Consider the following 23,207-nt stretch of genomic DNA (forward strand, 5'->3'; position numbering starts at 1 on the left):
CAGCTTGGTGTCATCTGCAAACTTGCTGAGGGTGCACTCGATCCCACTGTCTTATGTCATTGATAAGATATTAAACAGTATTGGTCCCAATACGGACCCCTGCAGGATGCCACTCGTCACCAATCTCCATCTGGACATTGACCCATTAACCACTACCCTCTGGATGCGACCATTTCCTCTCATCCTATCATCTATCTATATATCTGTATCTATCTATCTATATACATGTAGAAGTATTAAAAAGTAAATAAGCCTTCACTCCTCATGACTGACCAAGCCCAGGCAGCAGCCCCTCCTCACCCACAAGGTGCTCCCATTTTGGGAGCATCCTCTGGCCCAGGTGGGTCTTGCACCAGTGTGTCAGCCTTTCTTGCAGTTTATTGCATTGCTGTCCGTGCGTGCGGTGCAGCGCGTGACATGGAGCGCAGGATGCTTTCTGAGGCATTCTTCTCATTGCTAGTGCAAATGTACGTAACCCAAGAGATTGCCACTCTGCACAACCAGGGCAACAGAACACGTATTTAAAAAATACCAGTATTTTAGGTGTAAGCAAACTCTTCAAATTATTTTCTATGAGTTGTGCAAGGCACAATTCTTTTTCATTGTAGCTTTTGTCTAAAATGCTTTGCAAACCGGAAAATAAAATTTTTTAGGAGGAGCTGGCAGGCTTTTTAAGATAAATTAGTTTCAGTTAATCAAAAACTGAAAATATCTCCAACTTTGTACTTTGTGATGAACAACAAGTAGTTAAGTAAAAGACAAGCACTTTTTCTTTAAAAAGATTTACAGAATCTCTAGGAGGGGTTCATTATAATTTTTCATGGTTTTACTTCCCCAACTCTCTTCTTGTCTTTATTCCCTTTAGGAAGAAAGGAAGCACACTCAGGAGGCATGCTGCCTACAATTTTTCTTCTTTACACATGTACACGTGCATATACATAAACATTTACACGTAGCCATGGGTTCTTCACAAGGCATGCTCTGCAAAGCCACGACCACCTTCCCACACCCCAGCTAAAGCTAGTGCCGACAAGACGAAACCATGCACAGTTCACAGAAATTACTAGTTTGCACCACTCTGCTTCCGGGTGAAATCTCTGAAAGACACTTTTTTTTAGAAAAAGAAAAGAAAGAAAACTTGTAACGTGTGAAGCTAACTCTGCTACTGCTGCGCATCAGGCACAGGGGCAGTGGCCGGGGGGTGGGTGCAAAGCAGGGGAGGTCAGGCAGTGAGGCCGTTACCCCCACCCGGTAGGACACGAGGGGACCCTCCGCCAGCACACCAGCACCCATTGCTGTTTTCCCTCTTGCCGAAGAAGGTGTGGCAGTTCTGCCCATAGCTGCAGGCGGACCAATGACCCAGGGTCTGCTCTGCCACCACCACTGGGATGAACCGGGAGCACGCCGCTGGTACCCCGCACCTGGCATCGTCCCCTCGCTGCCCGCCCGTGCCAGCTGAGCCCCTCGAGTGCTGCTGCTCACGTCCACCATCACGCCCCGCACCCAGCCCTCAGGAAGGCAACCCGCGCCCAGGGACTGCCCTCCAGGCTCCGATGCCTCCCCGTGCCGCCGGAACACAGGCACTGGTCGTTACCATAACACACTCGATTGTTCTCAGCGGTGCTCCAGCAAATAAAGCCATTAATTACGGTCTCTCCCTCAGCCGCCGTTGGCTGGAGCGGCAATCAATGCGCAACCCCTCATTGCCTGCTCTCGGGGAGCGGAGACAGATGCCATAAAAATGATCCGCAGCCCGCACCGAGCCCCACCAGTGTGGCGGCAGCAGGCTGTGCCCAGGAACGGCCACCACGCTGCTTCGACGCGCGACGCCGTATTTATTTGGCCTGCCGCAGCCATGGGGGAAGGCATCCCATTAGGCGATTATTCTTATCTTATAACGTCAATTTACTTATACTGATTGGCTTCCTGCCGCCAAATATCAATTAAATTGCAAATGCCTGCTGAAGCTTATTTTCTCTCTCTTTCTCTTTCCCCCCTTTCCCTTCCTCCTTTCTCTCTACTCTTCTTTTTCTTAGACAGAGAGAGAGAACCCTATGTTCGAACATAATTTAATTTATTTCCCTTTCCATATCTCAAAGGAAAATCTATATCTCCCCCTGGAAGGCCATTTGCCCTCTGTTATTGGGAGCTGAGGTATCACAGCACTGGGCAATTTTTTTCAACTGACTATCGGCAGCCCATCAGGACTCCCCAGGACCTCTGCTATCTCAATGCAATTGTATCTGGTATTGCCATTTATGATTTGTTTTTAATAGCTGCCAGTACCCACCAGACGGCCAGGTTTCGGTTCTCACACGGTGGGCCCACCCCATTCCCTCCTGCGGTGGCCGCCTCCTCTCCCGCAATGCTCATCAGCTGCTGACAGAGATCTCCGCTCATCCCGTCATCAGAAACCCTCATTAGCTCGGGCTGCTGCTCCCCAACAGCTGTATTTCAGGAGGCGATGGGGTGGCCAGAGCTGCTGGAGTTTATAAGCTGTTCCCACGACAAACAGCTGCGTGAGCAGGCTCTGAAACACAGCAAGGGAGCACAGGGAGCAGGAGCCCGTGTGGCGGCTGCAGGTGGGCTCTCCCCACCTTGCGACGGGAATGGGGGCTGCATCTGTGCGCGTCACCACACCTTCCCCACCACAGCAGCATTTGGTCTCCTCTCACCTGGAGAAAGGTCTAACCAAGACATGACACCTGCTGGTGCTTACGTACCAAAGCAGGGTGTAAGACACCTTCCCCTTGCTCCTTCGCCCTTCCAGAACCAGTGATGACTGCTGGCACAAGACCCCAGAACATCCCACTTCACAAGCAAAGTAACACCCCATCACAATGTCCTGCTACAGACCACTAGTCCTCTGCCTGTGCCTGCAGCGAGAGGGAAAGGGGATGGGACCAATTCACACTAACGGGGTTGGAGGGCTGGCAGATGAGCATCAGTGATAAAAACGAATGTCCTTGGCAGCCAGAGGTCAACAGCAGCAGTGGGATCTGGAGGGTGACCAGGAAGGTAAAGTGGAGCAGAAGTGCAATCAGAATGAAAAGGTGAACGCTGATCAGTGATGAAGAGGTGAAGTCCCTCAGATGCAGAGTGTACCCGACCCACGGGCACTGGGCAGGACCAAACCCCACCTGCCCTGCCCTGCCCTGCCCTGCCCACACCGCCTTCGGCTTCCCACAGAGCTTGTGGGATCACCCAGGAAAAAGCAGGGGAGAGCAAAAGCCCGTGAAAACAGCCCAACAAAATCAGTTACAACCTCTCTGGATGCGGAGGGAGCCCTTACTCATGGATCTCCATCACTCCCCTGTGTTGTGTACACAGACTCGGTCCATGAGTGGGTAGGGAATATGGGGCACACAGAGGTACAACATGGGAAAAAAACACATCCCCATGCATGCACATTCCTCCAGCTAAGCACGATACCCAGCGAAAGGGAATGGATCATATCAACCTGAAAACAGACATAGCTTTGCCTGTCAGGCCACCGTGTCTTTCTTGTGCAAGGACATGTCGGCGAGGACACCCTTCCTGTGAGTAGGCACGAGAGATTCAGACGTGGCTGCCTCAGACGATGGCTCCTCTGAGGGCAGGGCAGGCTCCCTGGGACACACTGAAATGAGCCGGCACGGCGCGTGACCGCGAGGGCGTGAACCAGGTCTCCGCCAACCTGAGTCCAAGCCTTGGCTCTTCCACAGCGCCGCTGGCAGCCTGTAGCAAGACTTTTCCAGCCCCTGGTCCCTCAGTTTCCCCACTGGTGAAGTGAGGACACTCTAACCAAAGTTGTAACGCAGTAAAGATCTCCTGTCCGCAAAGTCCTACCCGTTATAAATTGTCTGTAGTGCATCCAAAAATCCTCTGGCACCTTAGAAAAACACAGGTGTGTTTATTCTGGGCTGGCCACCTACGAGGGCAATTGTCATGGTAGTTGCAATTATCTCCACAACAAGGTTTTGGACAGAGGCTGTACAGGTTTAGCTAAGGCTGGTTTAAAAATTCGGGCCCATGTATTTGAATGACGCATTCAGAAAGCAAGAGAACGAGCTACGAGGAACGCACTGGCCTGTGTATACATATCTAGATCTATCTACACACATATATACACATATATACTATACGCATGCACATGCATAGTGACCATCTACATTCCATCTGTCCAGCCATATAGCTATTCCTTATGTAGAGATGCTCATAAAAGAATATCAAGGGTAATAGGAAAGACCTCTGCGCCTTTTGCAATGGTGATTATTGACTGGTTCATTCAGTGCCTGATGGAGATAGCATGATTGCCTGGGATGTACCTTGCAGGTTTCTAAACAGAAGGCTCCAGAATCAATTTTGTGGTAACTGGTTAGATGTGACCAGCTTACAAACTCAGCATGGGTGTCAGGAAGCAAATTCAAGCAGCACCATTACTTTTTTTTAAATATCGGAGGTGAGGAAAGCCTCCTGGCTGGGAGAGCCACAGGACAGAACAGAGATTAACGATTTTGGCTCGTTTTCATCTCCAAGGTGACAAACGGGTGCACAGCAAGCATGGTGCCATGGCTGGTGGTGCAAGGCGATGCTGAAGCTCACAGCTTGCACAGGAAGATTTGTGTCTCTCCTGAATTAAGGATAGCGCTGGGAGCTTCAGCGGCGCGAGATTGGTTTGGTCGGTGATCACCACTTCCACCGCTGCCTGAGGGACCCGCTCTGCATGGTGGTGATGTGCCGAGGGCAGCCCCCCACCCTTGCCCACTCCCCTGCAGGTCTGTCCAGCTTCCCCTGTCCACCACTGCCACCACACCAGCTCCTCCCACTCCTCCCACAGCGTCCGCAGCCCCCATTTTGCTAGGGGAAACGCTGCTCTGCAGGAGAGGGCCTGGGGGCAGGACGGAGGACGTGAGCATCTCAGGAAGCTTGGTGAGAACTCATCCCTGGTGGGCACCACTGGCCAGGGGCTCCTGCCCCAGCAGTGGTCAGAGGAACCACACATGGATACCCCACTGCTGAACAAATTTTCCACTCACAGAGTAGTGAAGTGGCACCAGTTTCATAGTCCAGAACCAAGACACCAACTCAACGGCTCCATTTTCATCCATGGCATCCTGGGAGAGAGGGTACTCAGGAACTTACCCTGGCTGTGACGAGGTTCCGTAAGGGTGACCTGGCAAACGGGAACAAGACCAAGAGGTCCCAGAGTTTTCACTGATTTCACGCACCGGACACTAACTTCCTGGGGAACCACAGACAGCTTTCTCATCATCCCCACATCCTGACCTCCCTCTTTAAGGTAAACTGACCCACTAAGGTGCTGTGGTGATCAAACTGTCAGGCACCAAACGCCTCTGCAACAAGGACCATGTGGGTTTAAGACAGGGAGAATGGGTAAACTGAAGAGTTACTCAAATCCAAAACTCAAAGCCACACACGTAAACAGTTCAAAAAAAAACTTCCTTGCATTCAGGCACATCTATAACCATGTTCCTCCCATCCTGGGCCACCCGCGCCAGGCCTTGGCCACTCCCCCCATTGCCAGCCAAGGCCATGATGGATGGGGACCGTTCTCTGTCCCCCCAGCTGGGGCTAGGCAGGAGAAGATAGGCTCTGTTGTGTCACAAAACCTCACTCTTCCAGAAATGCCACCTCCTGCGTCCTCCCGCCTGGGAGGAAACCTGGGCGAGAATGGGGAGAGAATGGCCGGGTGCCAGTTCTCAGGGAAGCAATTGGAAATCTGAGGAATCAGAGAAGGAAAAACCCACTACATGACTATTTATTATTAGTCGACTTACAGAAAAAAAAGTCAGGCACTGTCAAGCATGAAATCTTATTGGGACAATAGAGATGGAATTGCCACTGCTGACAGTAATGTTTACAAGGGCATCATGTGTCGATGCCGCACAGCATGAAACCAGCAGCCCCGACTAGCTCTGTGAATTGTAACAAGAGACAAAATGTCCCATTTGGGACAGGTAGGAATTGTACCACCAAAAATAACCACTCAGGTGTAAAATCCATTACAGGCGGACAGGAGGAAATGCAGAGGAGCCCTGTTGACACGGCGGGAGGCTCCTGAGCTCTCTCCAGCCGCAGGAGCTAGCAAACACAGTCTCTGAGCTGGCAAGATGGCTCAACGGTTGGTTTGGGGGCTTCCCTTCGCCCCCAGCCGAGGACGGGCGGAGCAGAGGGTGCAGGAACGCGCCCATCCCCACATTGCTAGAGTCCGACCCCAAACCAGTGGGCATCACTGAAGGGTTTCCAGTTAACACACAAGGTAACGCATGAGCTGCCTGCGTTCAGGCACGCACTTTGAGCCCTCATATCAGACCGTCAGGAAGTCAGTACCACATCTGAAGGATCTGAATTTTTTAAAAGCCTCCACCACAAAATCTGCCCAACTCAAAGGAACGGTATTCAGGGCGATCAGGCAGCTGCAGCCTGCCATGCCCTACAACAACCGTTCATTATGAGACCTTCCAAAGAATGATCTGACAGGCAAATGGCCCAGAGACAGCAGCTACAGAAAATTATATTGCAAGGAAAGTGAAACCAGAAGGAATACCTTGACCGCAAAGTCCAACAGTAAATGCTCAGAATTATAAGGGAGGGGCTGAAGCATGTTTAGTTGATATAAGACGTTCTGGTGTCTTCACCTGAAATGCTCAGCCACCACGAAGCCTTTGATGTGTGCACTTGTGCACCAACTGTCTCACAGCTTCTCCCTTGGGGCTGTGCCTTCTCTCTCTCATGACGCACCGAAATGGGTGAAGAGGAGACATATCCCGGCCATCAGAAGTGGTGGTGTGGAGGTGAAAGCCCGTTCACACTAGCTCCCCCAGGGCAGCGCAACAGCCCACCAGGCAAAACCCAGCGTGTGACCAGTTACTGCTGCAACAAGGTGAAACTAAGCTCTGCCCTGTGAGATGGCCACCACTCAACCAAAATTCTTCTTTCAGAGGTCTCCCCACTGCAAGTTTGCTTTTTAGATTGCATTCTTCACTTTTTTGACTAAAAGTTGATGTGATTTGTGTAAAGCATCTGAAAGAAGCACCTTCCCTCAGTGACACCACTAGTTCCCACAAGAAAAGCATCCCTACAGCACTTGTCCTGCATCCTGCTGTTCAGAACTACAGCAGACATCTTTTCTCTGGCTCTGTGCCTGTCTGCAAGATGTTCGAGTACCACAATGATGGGGCTGCAGAAAGTTTCTGAAAAAGCAAAGTGCTGGCAACAGCCGCAAATCCTTACCCAGCCTGTGACCAAAGAAATTCAGAGAGCTGCAGATGCAGCCTTCAGATGTTTCACTGCTTCAGCACCCCAGTACACATCTTCAGGGAAGCTGTTTTATGAAGATGGAGGGTCCATGCAGTCAGAAAGCCATCACATTTCGCTGATGTTAGTCCCTGACAGATTTCCAATACCCTGACCTCCGCTGTAGACATCTCTTTTGCCATGCTACAAATCAACCAGATCAGTGCCCAATGATGGGAGATTTTAACTGGATTTCCCTCCAACACGGGGTCTGGGGAGGCACCTCAGCTAAAGGACCTTGACTTCCAACCTCCACCTGTAATGTGAAACTGCAGCAGCAAAGGAAAATCAGTCTCCTGCTAGAGCCATAACCTTAAAGTAATTACTATAAGTATACTTTAATTACAAATATCTCTCAGCAGATTCTCAGAGGAGATAAAACATGGGAAAACTCCACCCTCAAATTTTCTAGGCATCTGCCAGAAGAAAAGACGTTCGTTGCTTTCAGAAGTGCAAGCACTTCGACTGCTCTTCCCATCTCTGAAGTCACGGGCATCGTTATGTGGATGGTCGCTGCCCCACAAGCGAGAACACACTGAAACGAGGAAGCAGCTGTGCAGGCACCTCCATGTACGCACCAGTCTCCACAGCTGAGGTTCATGAAGAAAATAGAGAAGGCAAAGGCCGTAACTCTAAAACTGACTCCAAGGAAAAGCTTTTGCAAAGTTGCTCCAGAGCTATTGGTGGGGTGCATCAGCACAAGTGTTGTGCTCACCCCTGTCACGACAGAAGAGCTGGTATGCAGGGAAATAAACCTCAGACCACCTGGGACAACTGCCCAGAGGTACAGACAGAAAAAAGAAGCCTAGCTGAATATGCAGGGGGGAAACAAGTTAAAATTCATCTTCTTGTGGAAGTTCAGCAAAACATCAGTGGAATACTTCATCTGTCAAACACATATACATGTTATTGGGGCAGGTAGGGACACTGTATCCCTGGATTTTCCCAACTAGGTCTTCTTTTTCCATCTGCAAAATCTGCTCCAGCAAAAAAAGAACAAAAAGAGGGATTTGGCTGTCTGTGCAGCACACCTGGATGTCCTGCCGTCTGCCCAAAGCTCCTGCTGATTGCTGATGATGGTTGCTGCTGCTCTGCCTGGGCTTCTGGATGTCTGGGACTCCAGACAGCTGCTGGGCATGCACAGGCTGCCCATGCCTTGGGAGGCACAGGGCACGCACAAAGCCCGAGCACCAGAGGCTGACGGCCCGTGCACGTGCATGTGCCCTGCACACACCAGCTGCACTAGAGCCACTGCACACAGGCTGCAAAACACATCTTCCCTACTTCCACCTGTTGTTCCACAGCAGAACAAGGCCTGCCCCAGGGTTTTGTGCTCCAGCACAGCACGCAGCGAGTAAACTGCTGTCCTTTGTAAGCTCTCTCCAAGCTTTGCTGTATCCTGGTCACTACACCATGACAAATTTGTAAAGGTGGTCTTCTTGACTTAGGCACATCCAGACAATATAGACATCCTGCAGGTATGAGTCCAATACTTCTGCAAACTCAGAATGACCAGCCATTCACTCAATTATTTAAAAACCACACAAAGTGCAAAATGCAGTCACCAAGTCTGGTGCAAATAATCCCACAGCCTGTGTTGCATTTCCTTCCAATGTTTGTTGAATAACGGGATAGATTTGTAAATCATGGGACTATTCCGCAAATGCCAGGAGAGGCCAAAATTGGCAGGATTCAGTCAATGCTGCACAACTACCTCTAGCAATAAATAACGCTCAGTGCAAAGAGTACACACAAAGGCCGTGACAGACAAAAACTGAACCAGAGAAAACTTCCAGTCTCAGGACACCCCAATTTTCTGCGTTTCACTGATTTTGCACTGTCTGCTTACCAGGAGCTTCCCAATTGGCAACAACAGCAATTACAGCTTAAAATATTAACTCTGGCTTTTTACAAAGCATCAAGAGAAAAAGTGGTTTTCCACTATCATTCAGGATTTCAGGAGTTTGTTGTTTCAGCCAAGAAAATAATTCTGACTTTAAAATCCCAGTAAGCTCAAATCAAATCTTGCACCAGCTGCGACAGAAGCAGATTTCAATCCTGCAGGATAATCCTGGTACTAGCGCTGCACTTCGTGCAACCGTGGAGAAGGCAGCTAACCTGCCGTTACCTGCAGGAGAATCTGGTTTACTGTTCCCCCAGGAAGAAGAGCAGACTTGGGAGGTGGGATTGAGACTCTGGCCAACCCGCGCCCCCGCACGGGAGGTTGCCCCGGCGTGCAGAGTGAACATGGGACGAGGTCAGGGAAAGCCACTACTGTTTCCAGGGGGCACAGAGGAAGTCTGACACAGAAATACATGACACTCGGAGAGTTTCTGCTACCACGGAGGTGCCAAATCATTTACCTAGTGCTTTGGCATTGGATCTTTCATGTGGGAATAGCCCTTGTGTCTCCAAGCACCATCTGCAACTGGCCAACTCTCTTTCTTCCAGGGTAAATGCAGGCTGAGCCAGCCACAGCCCCCCAGACCTCCCCTTACACACTTGAAATTGAAGCATTTATTTTAACAGCGCGGATGTATTCTGACAGACCCAAGCGACGCAGATAGACACACAGGGAAAAAAGGGGAAAATCCAGAGTCACACATCACGACATGAAGTGTGCAACCCTCCTCTCACAGAAACACCTCGCTCAAGCGCATCATTTGAAGGAAAGTCACAAAAATAGCGGGGGACACCAACAAAAACCCACACAACAATCTTTTCTCTTCTTGGTTTTGTTCTTCAGTCCTCTCAAAGATCACTATCACCATTTACGACGTGGAAAGCTAATTGTGAAAGTCTGTGAATAATATAATATATCCATCCTAAGGCAAAACTTTTATCACCTCTCTCTGTATATATATGTAGATGATAGATACATTAAAGGTATGTGCATACATGCTCTGTATAGATACACAGGTACATACACACACTGTAACTGCACCTCAGTATTTCCTCCTCTCTGGATTCTACCCATTTCTCAATAAAATCAGAATGATTCATCTTGCTCATGACCTTTCTATTTTATTTTATATTAGCATTTCTAACAAACACCCATCAAAATTGACAAGTCCTGCTTTTCAACAAAACTGCTTTCTCTTTGGAAAAATTCCCACAAAAGAATCCTGGCCAGCCCCGGTACTGGCACCATCAGGACAATCTGACAAGACATCTACCCCTAAACTGGATTTCAGCTAAACCTATATGAAGAGGTTATTCCTTGAAAAGCATCTAGCACTCGACAGCTCCTGATGAGAACAGCTGGAGCTACAGCAGGGCTGTAAGGAGTGGTGGAAGTCTGGGCTTTTCATTAACATAGCTCCAGGAAAATCCCCACGCTGTGGAAGCCGGTGGCAAAGCGGCAGGGCTTCACCCCAGAGCTGGAGGAGAGCTCTCCTGAAAATAGGGGCCCCGGGGACTGCATTAGGAGAAAAGTGACAAACACGCTTGACGTGCGCACAAGACAGCCGGTAACCCGCTCACTCGGAAAGGGCAGCTGCGCTGGCAGGGAGTTTTCCTGCAGTGAGCTGTGAACGCATAAAACCACCCACGGGCGAGCATCACCGATGGCCGGGACAGAACCAGCCCTCCAAACCCCTCAGGCGCGAGGGCACGGGGATGTCCGCCCCCAGGGACGGCTGCCCGCCAGCCACTGCTGTGCCCCTGGCCATGCCCCACATCCACAGGGATCCTGAAGAGGTCATCCGCTGGCACCGGTAGCCCAGAGTACAGGGATGCAGGCAGCCCCAGGCGTTCAGCACACTCACAGCTCAGGGTGTCGCAGGGAAGTTGGGAAGCACACAGACGGCTATAGAAGCATGGGATGCTCCCACTGTCCTACAGAGCTGAAGGGATTTTTTGTCCCAGCGATGGAGGACCTCAGCCCGCAGGCTCCATCACTCTGCTGGGCAGAGGTTGGTCCTTCCCTCCCCAGAACCACCGTCCTCCCTCAGTAGCGCTCATGGGAACACATTGCCCTCAAATGTCAGAACAGCACGGTTTGGGTGCTGAAATGGCTTTTCGTTTCATTTTCACAGATTTAGACGTGCAGAACTTTCTCAGAAGCCCAGAGTACACCATTTTAACGTTGCCATAGCTGAGATCTGAACTGACCCACATTTATTCTTTTTTCCCTAGAATTTCATGAGGAATGTCAAAATACTCTCTTTTTCTCTCAAAGAGAAATCCTGTGCCAGCTGAGCTCCACTTAATAATATCCGGGATGACTGGTTCAGCACTGATAACCCCACAGATGGAGGGTGGCTCTTGGGTGACACCCAAGGGTTTCAGCCTCATGCCTTGGGGGAGTCAAACTCCTCCTCCAGACACCCACCACCGTCCACAGGTGACACCGTCACTGTTGGTGTCAAACCACCACCATCCATGGGTGACACCGTCACTACTCGTGTCAAACCAGCACCGTCCACAGGTGACACCACCAGTGCCGCTGTCAAACTGCCAGCGTGGCCAGAGGCTGCTGCCACTTCAGCACATTCAGAATGCCCTTCGTAAGGTGCACAAAAGGTAAATGCAAAGAGTGAAACAAAACAAATGCCCCAGTGTTGTGGGAAATTATAACCAAGGACTCAGGAAAAAAGCTTTCAATGAAATAAATAAATAAATAAATAAGTAAGTAAAACCACCGAGCCACAGATTCCATTGGATATAGCACAGATGAAGCCACCGCTGCAACATAACTAGCAAAGTCCAGATCAAACTCTATTTAAAAGGATGATTTCCATGTCTGTGTGGTGAGGGAAAACCATCTCTTTCAAGGAGCTAACAAATTGACGGGATGAACAGCTCACCCCACTCTGCAACACCAGGAAAGGATCTCTGAATGCAGAGGACAATCTACATCAGCAGGAGAAATTCAAATCAGTACTTGCCGACCCTGTGAGACCCCATTCCCTTCAAAGGTTTCATCTCATCGTAGTCACTGGAGTTATCCCCAGGAGTAAAACCAATTCCAGTGAGTAAGCACTGCTGAAGTGGGCCTAGAAATTATTAAAGTAAACTCCAGCACTTCCCTGGGACTCCGGAGGGGGTTTCTTTCTCTTTAACCTCTGCATGGACTTGGATGACTCCACCTCTATTGCCTGACCACCTGCACTACGGAGGTTTTCTGATTTTTTATGTATTTTTCCACTGCCTCTTTCTGGCCGTCACTGACTCGGCAGCAGGGTCTGCACCCGCATCCCCCCGTGCTCCAGGCAGGCATCCCCCCTGCAGTGCCGTACAGTTAGGAGGTACGGCAGTCTTAGTGCCAGTCTCCCTCTCCACTTGCTCGGTGGTCCCTCTGGGTACCCCTTCACCATTCATCACTGCCCAGACTTACAGTTTGGCACTTTGGCATCACAAAGTTCAAGTTTCTATTAGCACGTGATTTATTTTCTGTCCATAACCTCCTGCTTTTTTCCCCTCACAGTCTGTTTTTGACTGTTTCCCTTCCGGTTCAGATCCCCAAAGGCTTCAGTCCTTTGCACATCACTTGCACAGTGCAGAAGACCCCAAGGAAGAGCTGAAGAGGACAACATCGATCCCCACCACGTACTGTCAGGCTCAGGTCCTTATGTGGGGCGAGAGGAGTTATGGGGCCTTCTGTCAACACGGGACCTCGCCAGTGGTTCATTTCTGCACTGAACTCCATCACCCGCTGGCTGCAATCCGTATTTTCCTCCTGCCGATGTGCCAGAGCATGGACAGGCAGTACAAACACGTCTGTGGGCTCCTTCATCTCCCACACTCCCACACCAGCGACCGTCCAACACCCTGCAGTCCCTGGCAGCACTGTGACCCCTTGTTCAGCAAGTCCTCCCTGACGGGGATGCTCAAACCCCCCAGGCCAAAAGTGACTAAACTGCATGTTCCTGCACATTCAGGAAACTCCAAGGAGTAAGTCTGGAGTAGGAGGAGATCCCAACTCCAAGAGAGGAAAGGGCTTTTATGCCGGAGCAGTATCTCACCAGAGATGTGCTGGACAAGCGGTACCCTGAGAGTACTCACAAAGTCAGGACCAGGTCCTCTGCCAGCACTGGCTGCCAGGAAGAGGGGCCCATGGGTGGCCAGAGGAGTCCCATGTTTCAGCCCCCAAAGACAGAAGAATAAAGATCCTCCATTGCCAAGGAAGCTACAATGAGATCTACTTTGCATTTATGAAGACTTGGAGCGCCATGGCCAGAAAGAGGGGTTTACACACTCACAACTAACCCCACGGCTGGCAGGGCTGTCCTTATAACCCCTCAAGGTGAGCCGCAGGCTTCAGCCAGGGCTTCAGCCCAGCCAGGACATTCCCATGGCATGGTGCTCAGTGACAATGTGGGAGGTCTCTGCTGGCAGGACGGATGGAGGGCACGGGCGGGACAGTGGCACCAAGAGGGCAGAACAGGCAGATGTTTGTCTCCACCACAAGAAGACAGAGCAGCAGGATGTCCCTGGACACAATTCATGTGCTGCATGAATACACTGCAGGTCACGGCACAGAGCTCAGATGGGGACAGAGCTGTGGACATCGCACCTGATCACACTTAGCGGAGCTGGGTACGAGCTGTGGTTCTGGTGTTCAACATTTAAAGAAGTGACGCTAAACCAAAGGGGAAAAACACTTTACAAGCCTTCCCAGCAATATCCTAGAGTAGATGCCCTGGAAGCTGCATTGTCCCTCAGCCACAAGAGGAGATGACAGAAGATCCTGGCAGCACCTACTCAGCGTTGTGCTCCATTTTGAGGCTGCTGACCATCTGCCGTGCAGCCTCCAAGGCATTTACACCCACAGTCTTGCAAGTCTCTGCCTAGCTATGAGTGCAGCTTCTTGTTTCTGTCCCACTGGGAAAACATAGTTCATGGGCCTGGTACGGAGGAAAGACACGAAATGCAGAAATACTGTCTGTATTATTAGTCCTCACTCATGTTTAGTCATGCTTGCTTTGCTTTTCCTGGTGTCTCTCCCCCAGATGTATCACTGACACGGCAAGCTCATGTCCGCATTTGTAAGTGCAAAGCACTTGCTCTGCCGTTCTCAAAGGCAGGCGTCTCCCACAGCCGCTGCAGTGCTGGCACCGTCAGAAATGTGCCCAGCAGCTTCAGCCGGCTGTGCAGGTCGGTGCTGCTTGGATGCCCAGACGTGCCTAACCTGGGGCATCCCTGTGTGAAAACGTGGTGATTGTAACAGTGGATGGTTTTATAAGGCATCTGTGCACCAACACCCCCAGTTTCTTTTCATTCTCATTAGCATCTCTGCCCTTCTTGGAAGCTTATCCTCCCAGACAGAAGGCTGTGACCCAAACACCTTTAAATATACCAAGTATGTTTAAAGGAAAGGCATTTTTCAAAGAGTTCAGCTGAGAAAACAAAACACAAGCACCTACATCATCACACCAGATGCTGACAGCAACGTAGGGTTATGGTTGGTGAGAATGGAAACAAAACAACTCGTACGAGTGAAGGTCTCCTGCTATGCTGGTTTCAATTCCCCAAATGCCTCCACCGCTGAGAAGACTCTATACCAGTGAATTTGAAATATGGTCTGTGCAGCTGTTCGGTGCAGGTATTTACATCTGCCAAACCTCTTCTGCAGCAAGAAGGGGTGGGTGGGTAGCAGACACTTGCATCCTGCGCGGTGCTTTGTTGAGGGTGTCCTGCTCAATTTGCTTCTGACAGTGTTTCCTGGCAGAGGCCAGAGCTGGGACAACAGTTTGCAGTTAAGGCACTCGTGGCTGCACATAGCCTTTTGCTCTAAACAGCTGCATCTACACAAGGGAAGAAAACAGGCCGACTGGTCTAGCACAGCCTGTGTCCCTGCAAGGAAACTCTCTTATCCTCTGTACCATCACGGCTGCACCTGAGCTGACCAGCAGAGTGATGCCCCCCCTGTGCCAACCGCTGCATTAGCAGACACTGGCTGAGAGGACACCAGCTTGCACAGGTCAAAATCATGCCGGGGTGGTGCTAACTAAAGCAGGATGGGCCAGCTGAAGTTTCTGCCTGTGCACCAACGGTCTCTAGTTTAGCAGCATAGACGTAGTGTTGGTGACACAACAGGCGTCCTGGACTTATGGAGCAACTGTAGTATGCAAACGGATTTCACCCTGGCTTGGCTGCTGCTCATGTTCGCAAACTGTCCCTATTAGCTGCCAGTATCAGAGATTTCTGCGTGTTACAGTGTCAAAGTGAGGGCATGAGCATATTTCTGCATCAGTCAGGCTGTGGGTCTTGGACTGGACTAAGCTACTAAAAGCATGTAAATGTCTACATTTACAGCTGCAGAATCACGTAGTTGGTAGAAGACTCACAACTAGGCATGAAGTTCCCCAACACAATACACGGCATTTGCTCCAGAGGTCATCATTCCCATGTAGGGATATGGTTTGCGTTTTGCCTAAAGCAAGGAAGAGGTGTGAGAACAGAGATTCACATAATTCTTCCAACCCCTGTTCATAAATCCAGTAAGAGCCAGTCACAGCTCTCTGCGAGGGTACAGGAATCGAGCCTCTTCCCCTCGCTCCCAGGCCAGCCCTGACAGCGACTGCCGGCTGGAGCAGAGCACAAATGGCAGCTGCCTGTGCCATAGGCAAAACTCATGTACAGATGTGACGTGCTCAGACTGAGCAGCCCGAGCCCTCCTGGACTGGCAAGCAGAGGGCTCTGCACAAGGTGTGATGGTGCTTCTCCACCGAGCTTGTTCCTATGGCAGCCAGCATCGCCCCCCACATGATGCCTCGCCCCAGGGAGATGAACACGGTTACAAGGGGGCAGCACACACAGCCTGCCTCTTACAAAGCACATAGGTCTTGTGGTGGAAGCAGGAGTCCTGGGCTTTGCCTTGGCTTTGATGGAGAGACACCTCTCTCCTGCAGAGACAGCACCAGCTCTTGAGAAGATCCCAAGTGAAAGCCACAGCCCATGCCGCTAGCACATGTGCCTGCCTCAGGATCCCTCTCAGCTGTGATGGCACGAACATGCGAGGAGTGTCACTCTTATCAGCTTAAGTCCTTCTACTGGCTCTCCCCTACCTGCAGAGCTCTACAGCGTGCAGGAGGGAAACCAGGGCTAGGGGAGAGAGGAATGAAGGGAGAAGGAGGGGCAGGCTTTGCCTTCCCTGCTTTGGCCCTTCCTCCCCCATCCTTTCACAGGATCCTCAGATCCTCCTCCAGAGCACTCACAGCCCAGCGACCCCCCCTCATCCCCAAAACGTGCCCTGCACACCGTCTCTGGCCCAAACTCCTGTGCGCCTGCCTGGGGACGCAGCTCCCTTTGCCCTCCTCTCACAGCTCGCCAAGGATTATTTAAGCCCACTTCAGAAAGCTTTGACTTCCAGACAGGGGATGCTCAGCACTTCCCAAAAATGCAGACCCTGTCAGTTGTCCCATTACGGGACCATCACCAGGCACTCAACTAGCTGTGAGCAGTGGAGTGAAATCAGTCCCTGCACTGCCGCCAGCTGTAAGCACTGGATGGAGCATTCAGCCCGCTCTGACTCTGGGGTCTCGCTGCCCACCCTTGGCTTCCCTAAAACACACCCTGTTCTCTAGAAGGCGGCTCAGCAAGATCATTCTGCAGACCCCTGCCACCCATCTCCTCCTCTACAGCTTTTCTCCTGAGCTGCGGGGCCAGGCGAATGCACAGCCACAGAACTAGAAGGAGCCAATCTGCAAGCAAAGCAGCGAGATTGCTGCCCAGCAGCCTCTGCTGCTTGGGGCTGCGGCAGCTGACTGTATCTCTCTGCCTCGTTACAGAACAGCCTGCTTCTTGTGTCAGTCTCCAGTAGCATGTCCTTTAACCACAAGTGAAAGCAACTGATCCCCCACGAAGGCACATCTGCTCCAAGTCCATATTACAACAGGGAAAAAAATGACACCTTCAGCTATATAAACCAATAAAGACTGTCTGATTTGGTTTGCCCCTGTTGCTACCCAGCAAGCTCCCCACTGGGTTAAAGACTGGTGACATCTGCTAAAAAAATGTCAAGAGTGAGGAGAACAAAACCGGGTAATGAATCACACTGAGTGCTCGATGCAGCTGGAAGCCGGAGGGGCGAGTCCACCCCACTTCGCTCCCAGGCTGAGGGGAGCCGGGACCACCGGACCAGCGCTGTGCAGCCTGTGGCTCCAGGAGATGTACGCAGGGAGGTACAGCAGCAGGCACACACCTTGCAGCAGCTACCAAGAAATGGTGCGACATGGCAAAAGACATGATGTGAGGGGCTCGATACGGAGGTAGTCTCCCTCCAGCTCTCCAAAGTCAGGAAATGGTAAAGTTAACTCTGCCCCCTTGTGCATCTGCATCATGATACAGGCCATAATTAGATGACATGCTTCTCTTCTTCACGTTAGAGGCTAGCATACATGATCCACCTCCCCATCACCTGCAGCGTGGAGCCTTGGGACGCCTCTGTGGACACCTCATGTCCACCCATGCAGAGGGACCTTGTGCTGAGCAGGATGGGGAGGGGTTATGGATGCTCCCAGGGATCCCCTCAAACACACAAAGACGTTAAAGTATCTGTTTATGCCTCTCTAAATCTGCAGCCCTGAAACTATTATAAAAGCAGTTTAAATGGTCTGCTGAGGACAGCATTACTGTCCGGCTTGTGAGCTCGAAAATCATGACTCATCCTGCCGAAACGATGGGGGTTGTTTTAGCAATCACGTGCTCTTTCTAAATGTGAACTGGCAAAAGCTGGGGAATTTCTCAGCTCTGCTTCTGATCTTTCCAAGGAAACAATTCTTTTCTCTATAATTTCAGGAGCTTCTTGTGCCTTAGCCAGAGTCTTCCCTGGTTTAAACCAGAGATTCTTCCTAATCACGGGCACCCAAGAACCGGTGCTTCAGGACAGGGATGTGACAGAGCCGTGTGGTTTCAACACAGATGGCCTCTCTCCTGACATGGCTGATAAAATATAAAGTTTTTACCCTACCTGCTTTAATGCATATTTTTATCTATGCACTTGTGGCCTTGATTCGGAAAAAAAAATCAGATGTACGATCACAGAGTTAACTAACAATGGCATATTCAGCAAGTACCTGAACACAGGGAGTTTTATACTCCCACCATCGGACCAGTCCCCACGTGGCTGAAATTGGCACCACAAACCTCTTGCAGTTTTTCCCCCAGTTTCAGTAAACCAAGCACTACTCTGCGACCTGACCAGGCATTTCCGCCAGCGCATCCGCAGACACATGACCCTGTTTGCACAGCTCGGGCATCAGGCTCCTCGCCCGATTTTAGCTGGGTTTCCCCAGGGATTCAGTTAATGCCACTACAGCTTCTGTCCACCCGCCAGCCCCTCCCTCCATCCCTGTGGGGCTGGGCAGTGGGGGGCAGTGGGGGGCAGCGGGGGGAGGCACAGGGATGCAGGCCCGCGCTGGCTGCAGGGCAGCGCTGGACCCGCATGGGCACCGCAGGAGCCAGGGACAATGGGTGCTCCACAGCAAGGGGCAGGAGCCTGACCTGCTGCCGGGCAGGATGGCAGCACCCCCACCAAGAGCAAATGGGGACCCTCAGTCCCCAGTTCTGCTGCAGGGCAGGCAGCCACCCCTCCTCCAGGTGCCCTCCGCAGCCACAACCACGGCATCACGGCTAAGGCTCTGGTGTCCCCTCTGCTACCACGTGCGCGTCCCCAGTCTTGGCCTCAACTCCTCTCTGTAAACTCTTACTAAATGAAAGGTATGCTCTAGATTAAAGGTACTTTTGTAAGATACCAATGCAGAATTTCTCCTTTTCCTTTCCACTCTATCCCCCACGTCCTTCTCTCCAAAGCAGTGTTTTCATTAGGAAAGTGCCCAGGACACAGAATGAAACAGGACCATAAACCCTGCAGCAGATCTGAGGAGCACTGGCAATGCCCAACCCCAACCAGACTGTGCTTGTTTCCGTGCCCTGGGCCCACAAAAGCCCCCAGCACTGGGGGGACCTGCAGAGACACAGCATAGCAGACAGCTCTGCAGTTAATTTTCTGTCTCTTTGTGGATGGGGACGCCTCTGACATGTTATATTTCAACATATACATTTACATTTCAACATGACAAGAGTCAACATAATGGTGACTCTTCCCCTTCTCACTGTCAGGAGGGAAACGTTCCCTGGTCAGAAGAAGGGTCTGGTTAAAAACTGTGGCACACCCCCAGTGCTTTCTGAAACACCCAGACAAGCCCCTGCTCCTCGAAGAGGTCCTGCCTCTGACCACCGGGTCATGCCAAAGGTCCCCCGGTGGGCTGTGACCTTGACAAAGGCCTGCCAAAATGGGACCAAACCCCACCACAGCTGACAGCGATGGGGGGCATCTGCAGCTCCATCACATCGCACGCACGCAGCATCTGCCCCAGCACCCCACCCATCCCAGCCATGCATCGGCACGCACCCCCCTGCCAGAAAACAGCTCCCACTACCTTCATCCCGCTTGCGCTTGTTGCTCTCAGTGCCGGGGGAGGCGATTCCCAGGATCCCGCTGATGGAGTAGGACGAGCCGGCGGAATCGGTGCTGACGGAAGACACCTGGGTCACAGACCCCGTGGAGGCTGCAAGGCAAGGCCAGATGGTCAGCAGGCAGGACAACACAAGTGGCAGCCTACCCAAAAGCCACCAGCCCCCACGGCGTGACCAAGGCAGTCTGGGGCTCCGCCAGCCACCGCAGTCCCTCCAGCCGGGGAAGGACCCCCGCCCAGCCCAGCCCAGTGGCATGCTGCAGCAGCCCTGGGCAGGGGCGGGAATGGGACGAGGGGCCGGGGCCATGCGCTGAGGGACAGGGGATGCTCTTCCTTTAGCGGTCGGTTGCCCTGTCCCAAGCGAGACATGGTGGGAAGGCACATTGCTCAGGCCAGTGGACTCCGTCAGGCAACACACCAGCCTATGTCATCAGCAAGGTGGACGGTGCTGGCTAGGAGCACAGCCATGCAGAGAGGAGCCTCCACAAATGGGCTCCCCAGCGAGACCCCGGGGCAGGCTGCAGCCTTCCTGTGCAGGAACCTTGTGGGCACGGAGCAGCCTGCACTCGCTGGACTTGGTTTGCTGCCTGCGTCCTGCTGGCCCAAGCCACCAGCCTCCAGCCAGTGAAGACCCCTGGGCAGCTGGGTTACCCAGGTACCCGGGGATGGCCAGCTGTGGGCCACGTGGCTGAAAGGCCCTGACGCTCCCCAAAATATGAATTAAATCCACTCTGCTTTGGCAGAGCCCTCAGGAAAGGGTGCTGGCTGTGTGCAGCCAAGGGGGGTCATTCATCACAGCCAACACAAGCCTGGAGATGCCCGCCAGGGGCTGCAGACACCGTGTCCGCGCGATGCTGTGGGAGTCCACAGCTGTACAGAAGCAGGCAGAGGAAGGAGCACCAACGGCACCTCCATCTGCTCACAGGCTGAGCCTGCGCTGGCATGTCCCCATGTCCCAGAAAGCACTGTGCAGCCCCCAAGCAGGGGGTGGTCCTCTGCAGGACCACACAGAAGACCCCCAGCCACAGCCCAGATGGAGCAAACGGGCATTGGAAATCCCTGCTGCCTCTATCAACCCCAAGCCCTGAGAAACAAGACTTCTCTGCTCTGCTCTTGTTTTCCTCAAGAAGACACACCCCTTAAGCCACTATAGCAAACTGAGGGATGCTTTTCCTCCTCTGAGACTGTTTTGGCATTTCCCAGAGAGAAAGGCTCAGGACATGGGGCTGCAGCATGATTTCTTTGACAAGCCCGCAGACTTCACGCAGCTCTGCGCCCACACTCTGTATCTCATGGTGACAGCCCCACCCTTGCCAAGTGGGGTCAGCAAGCATTTCCCCATTTCACAGGTGAGAGCGTGAAGGCAGAGAGGAACCAGGGCCCCCACCCTGCCTCCCTTCTGCTTATGGAGCAAGGGCTTACCCGTGCTCCAGCAGTTTTCACAGAACAAGCACAAAAAGAAAGCAGCCCTGAGCCCAGACCAAGCCCCTCCATCCCTGCTGCGGCATGGCATAGCGACACCCCCCCCAAACAGACACCATCAGCCTTGTGAAGGGCTGAGGATGCCTCACCACCCGGGATACTCCTCCCAGGGACCCCCTCCACCAGTATCGCCTGCCTCAAGGCACAGCATCATTGGTCTGCAGCTGAATTAAAGTTTCAGAAAGTTTTGCTACCTCTTCACTCAAGACTGCAAGTGCACAAAGAATTATGGAAGGGATGGTTGATAGATGAAAAAAACACATTCAAAACTACTTACTGACTAATGATGCAGAAAATGTTATGAATAAGTATCCCTTTCTTGATTTATTACTTTAATTATCTGACATTCTATAGACACCCATTAGTGGGGGTTTTTTGGTTTAGATTTCAATTTTCTGTCTCATGGTGAAAGCTATTTATCATAATAATCAGTAAAATTCAAAACCTTTTAGCAGTATTTATAAAATTCATTTACTATGTTCAGCCCTTGGAGAATGACAAAGAAGGCGCATTAGCACGTGTGCTGAAGTGTTTTATGCAGAATTATCTGTCCATAAGAATGATTAAAAGTTCTTTAGAATATTTGTAATCCATTATGCTATTTTTTTATATTAAAAAAAAAAGTTTTCCTTACCTATGCTGTGACTGGAGGCTGGGACCTGCTGATTGGGTGGCTGCTGCACCTTCGTCCGTATGATCCTGTATGTAGTTGAAAAGAAATGACTACTTAGCATTAAGCGTGCAATTGCAGGGGGCATCAGACACTATTTTTTCAGTTCAGGACACTTACATGAACACAAAAATGCTTTTCTGCATATTATCCCCTCGTCATCCACTGAAAGACTGATGGCGGGTGGACCCAGGACCATGTTTTTGCCTCTAGCCCCTGCCGTTAGGGACATTTGGGTGACTGACTCCTACACGGTCCTTGGGATGCTGCAGAGTTTGGTGCTTCGGTGCCTTTGAGGACCTAGTCCTCACTGCCCAAGAAAGAGATATCCATTGCTGTTTGGGCACCTGTTGGGCCCAGCACCCCCTCCTCAGGAAGCTGGACACTTCTGGGTCCAGATGTCCCAGCAGGCTGTGATCTGCACCTCCAGGTGCTGGGACACATTTGCAAGGCTGTCCCTAGACTGCCCCGGGTACCGCACTCACAAAGCTGAAGAACTTGGATACCTTGGAAAAGGACCTGCTTAGCCAAATCAATACTAAAACAAAAATGTGTTGGACTAAATGCTAGTCTTAAAAGCTGAATAACTACATTGTCATTGCTGGGGACAGCCTCTGCTCTGATTTATAATCATGTCAATCAGGAAAATTGTCAATATATGTCAATTCAGAGGTGCAGAAAAACTAGAAGGCATGTGCTGTGTTGCAGGACAGAGGGCAGCTGCTAAGAAGAACTGGGGAGGTGCTTTACCAAGTGCTCAACTGCCAATGCACTGTGAAAAAAGAAAAGACGGGGTCTGAAACGCCTCCAGAGATAACACAGTTCTGCCACTGACTGCAGCGGAATCGGAACAGGCTTGAAGGAGGCACACTGCTCACTCACCGCCCATCTCCCTGCCTGATGCGCTCTTTACGCAGCGGTAATGCTGCGGTAAGCACTTCTCCTCTCCTTACCTAACAAACTCTTCTCCTATTTCTGCCTGCTGTGAATTTGGAAGCAGGGCATGAGACAGAGCTGGCATGGGGATGCATTCTCACAAAGAAACAGCAGTTGCTTGCTTGAAAGTCACCCCGTGAGCCAGTACAAGAACCACCACCGCTGATGCCTGGCCCCATCCCAAAGAGGACGTGCTGCTGTCCCCTTTCCCTCCCGCCCCTCTGCGGAGTCTGATGGAGGCTGGCGGGGACTAGGTCTGTTAGTAAGCCAGCTTTCAGCTGCCAGCCCCAAAGCGAAGCTGCTGGGTGTTAGACATCTCCTGTGGCTGGGTCCCTGGCAGCAAATTCCCCTGCCAGGGGCCAGAGCAGCCAGCCTGGCGGGGGCATCAGAGGGGGCTG

The 23,207-nt window shown here is 51.6% G+C and overlaps 1 protein-coding gene across 1 annotated transcript in view; it reads right to left on the bottom strand.

Annotated features, from left to right (window-relative positions):
- Window positions 1-23,207, bottom strand: part of PAX5 (paired box 5) — a 144,538-nt gene that overhangs the window by 105,248 nt on the left and 16,083 nt on the right. The window contains exons 4-5 of the mRNA XM_009321278.1: window positions 21,838-21,902; window positions 19,686-19,814 (exon numbers count right to left, since the gene is read on the bottom strand). Of these exons, the coding sequence (XP_009319553.1) occupies window positions 19,686-19,814; window positions 21,838-21,902 (194 nt within the window). The remainder of the gene's footprint in view (window positions 1-19,685; window positions 19,815-21,837; window positions 21,903-23,207) is intronic.

This window comes from Pygoscelis adeliae, unplaced genomic scaffold, assembly GCF_000699105.1.
Source record: "Pygoscelis adeliae isolate BGI_AS28 unplaced genomic scaffold, ASM69910v1 Scaffold433, whole genome shotgun sequence".
Classification (NCBI taxonomy): domain Eukaryota; kingdom Metazoa; phylum Chordata; class Aves; order Sphenisciformes; family Spheniscidae; genus Pygoscelis; species Pygoscelis adeliae.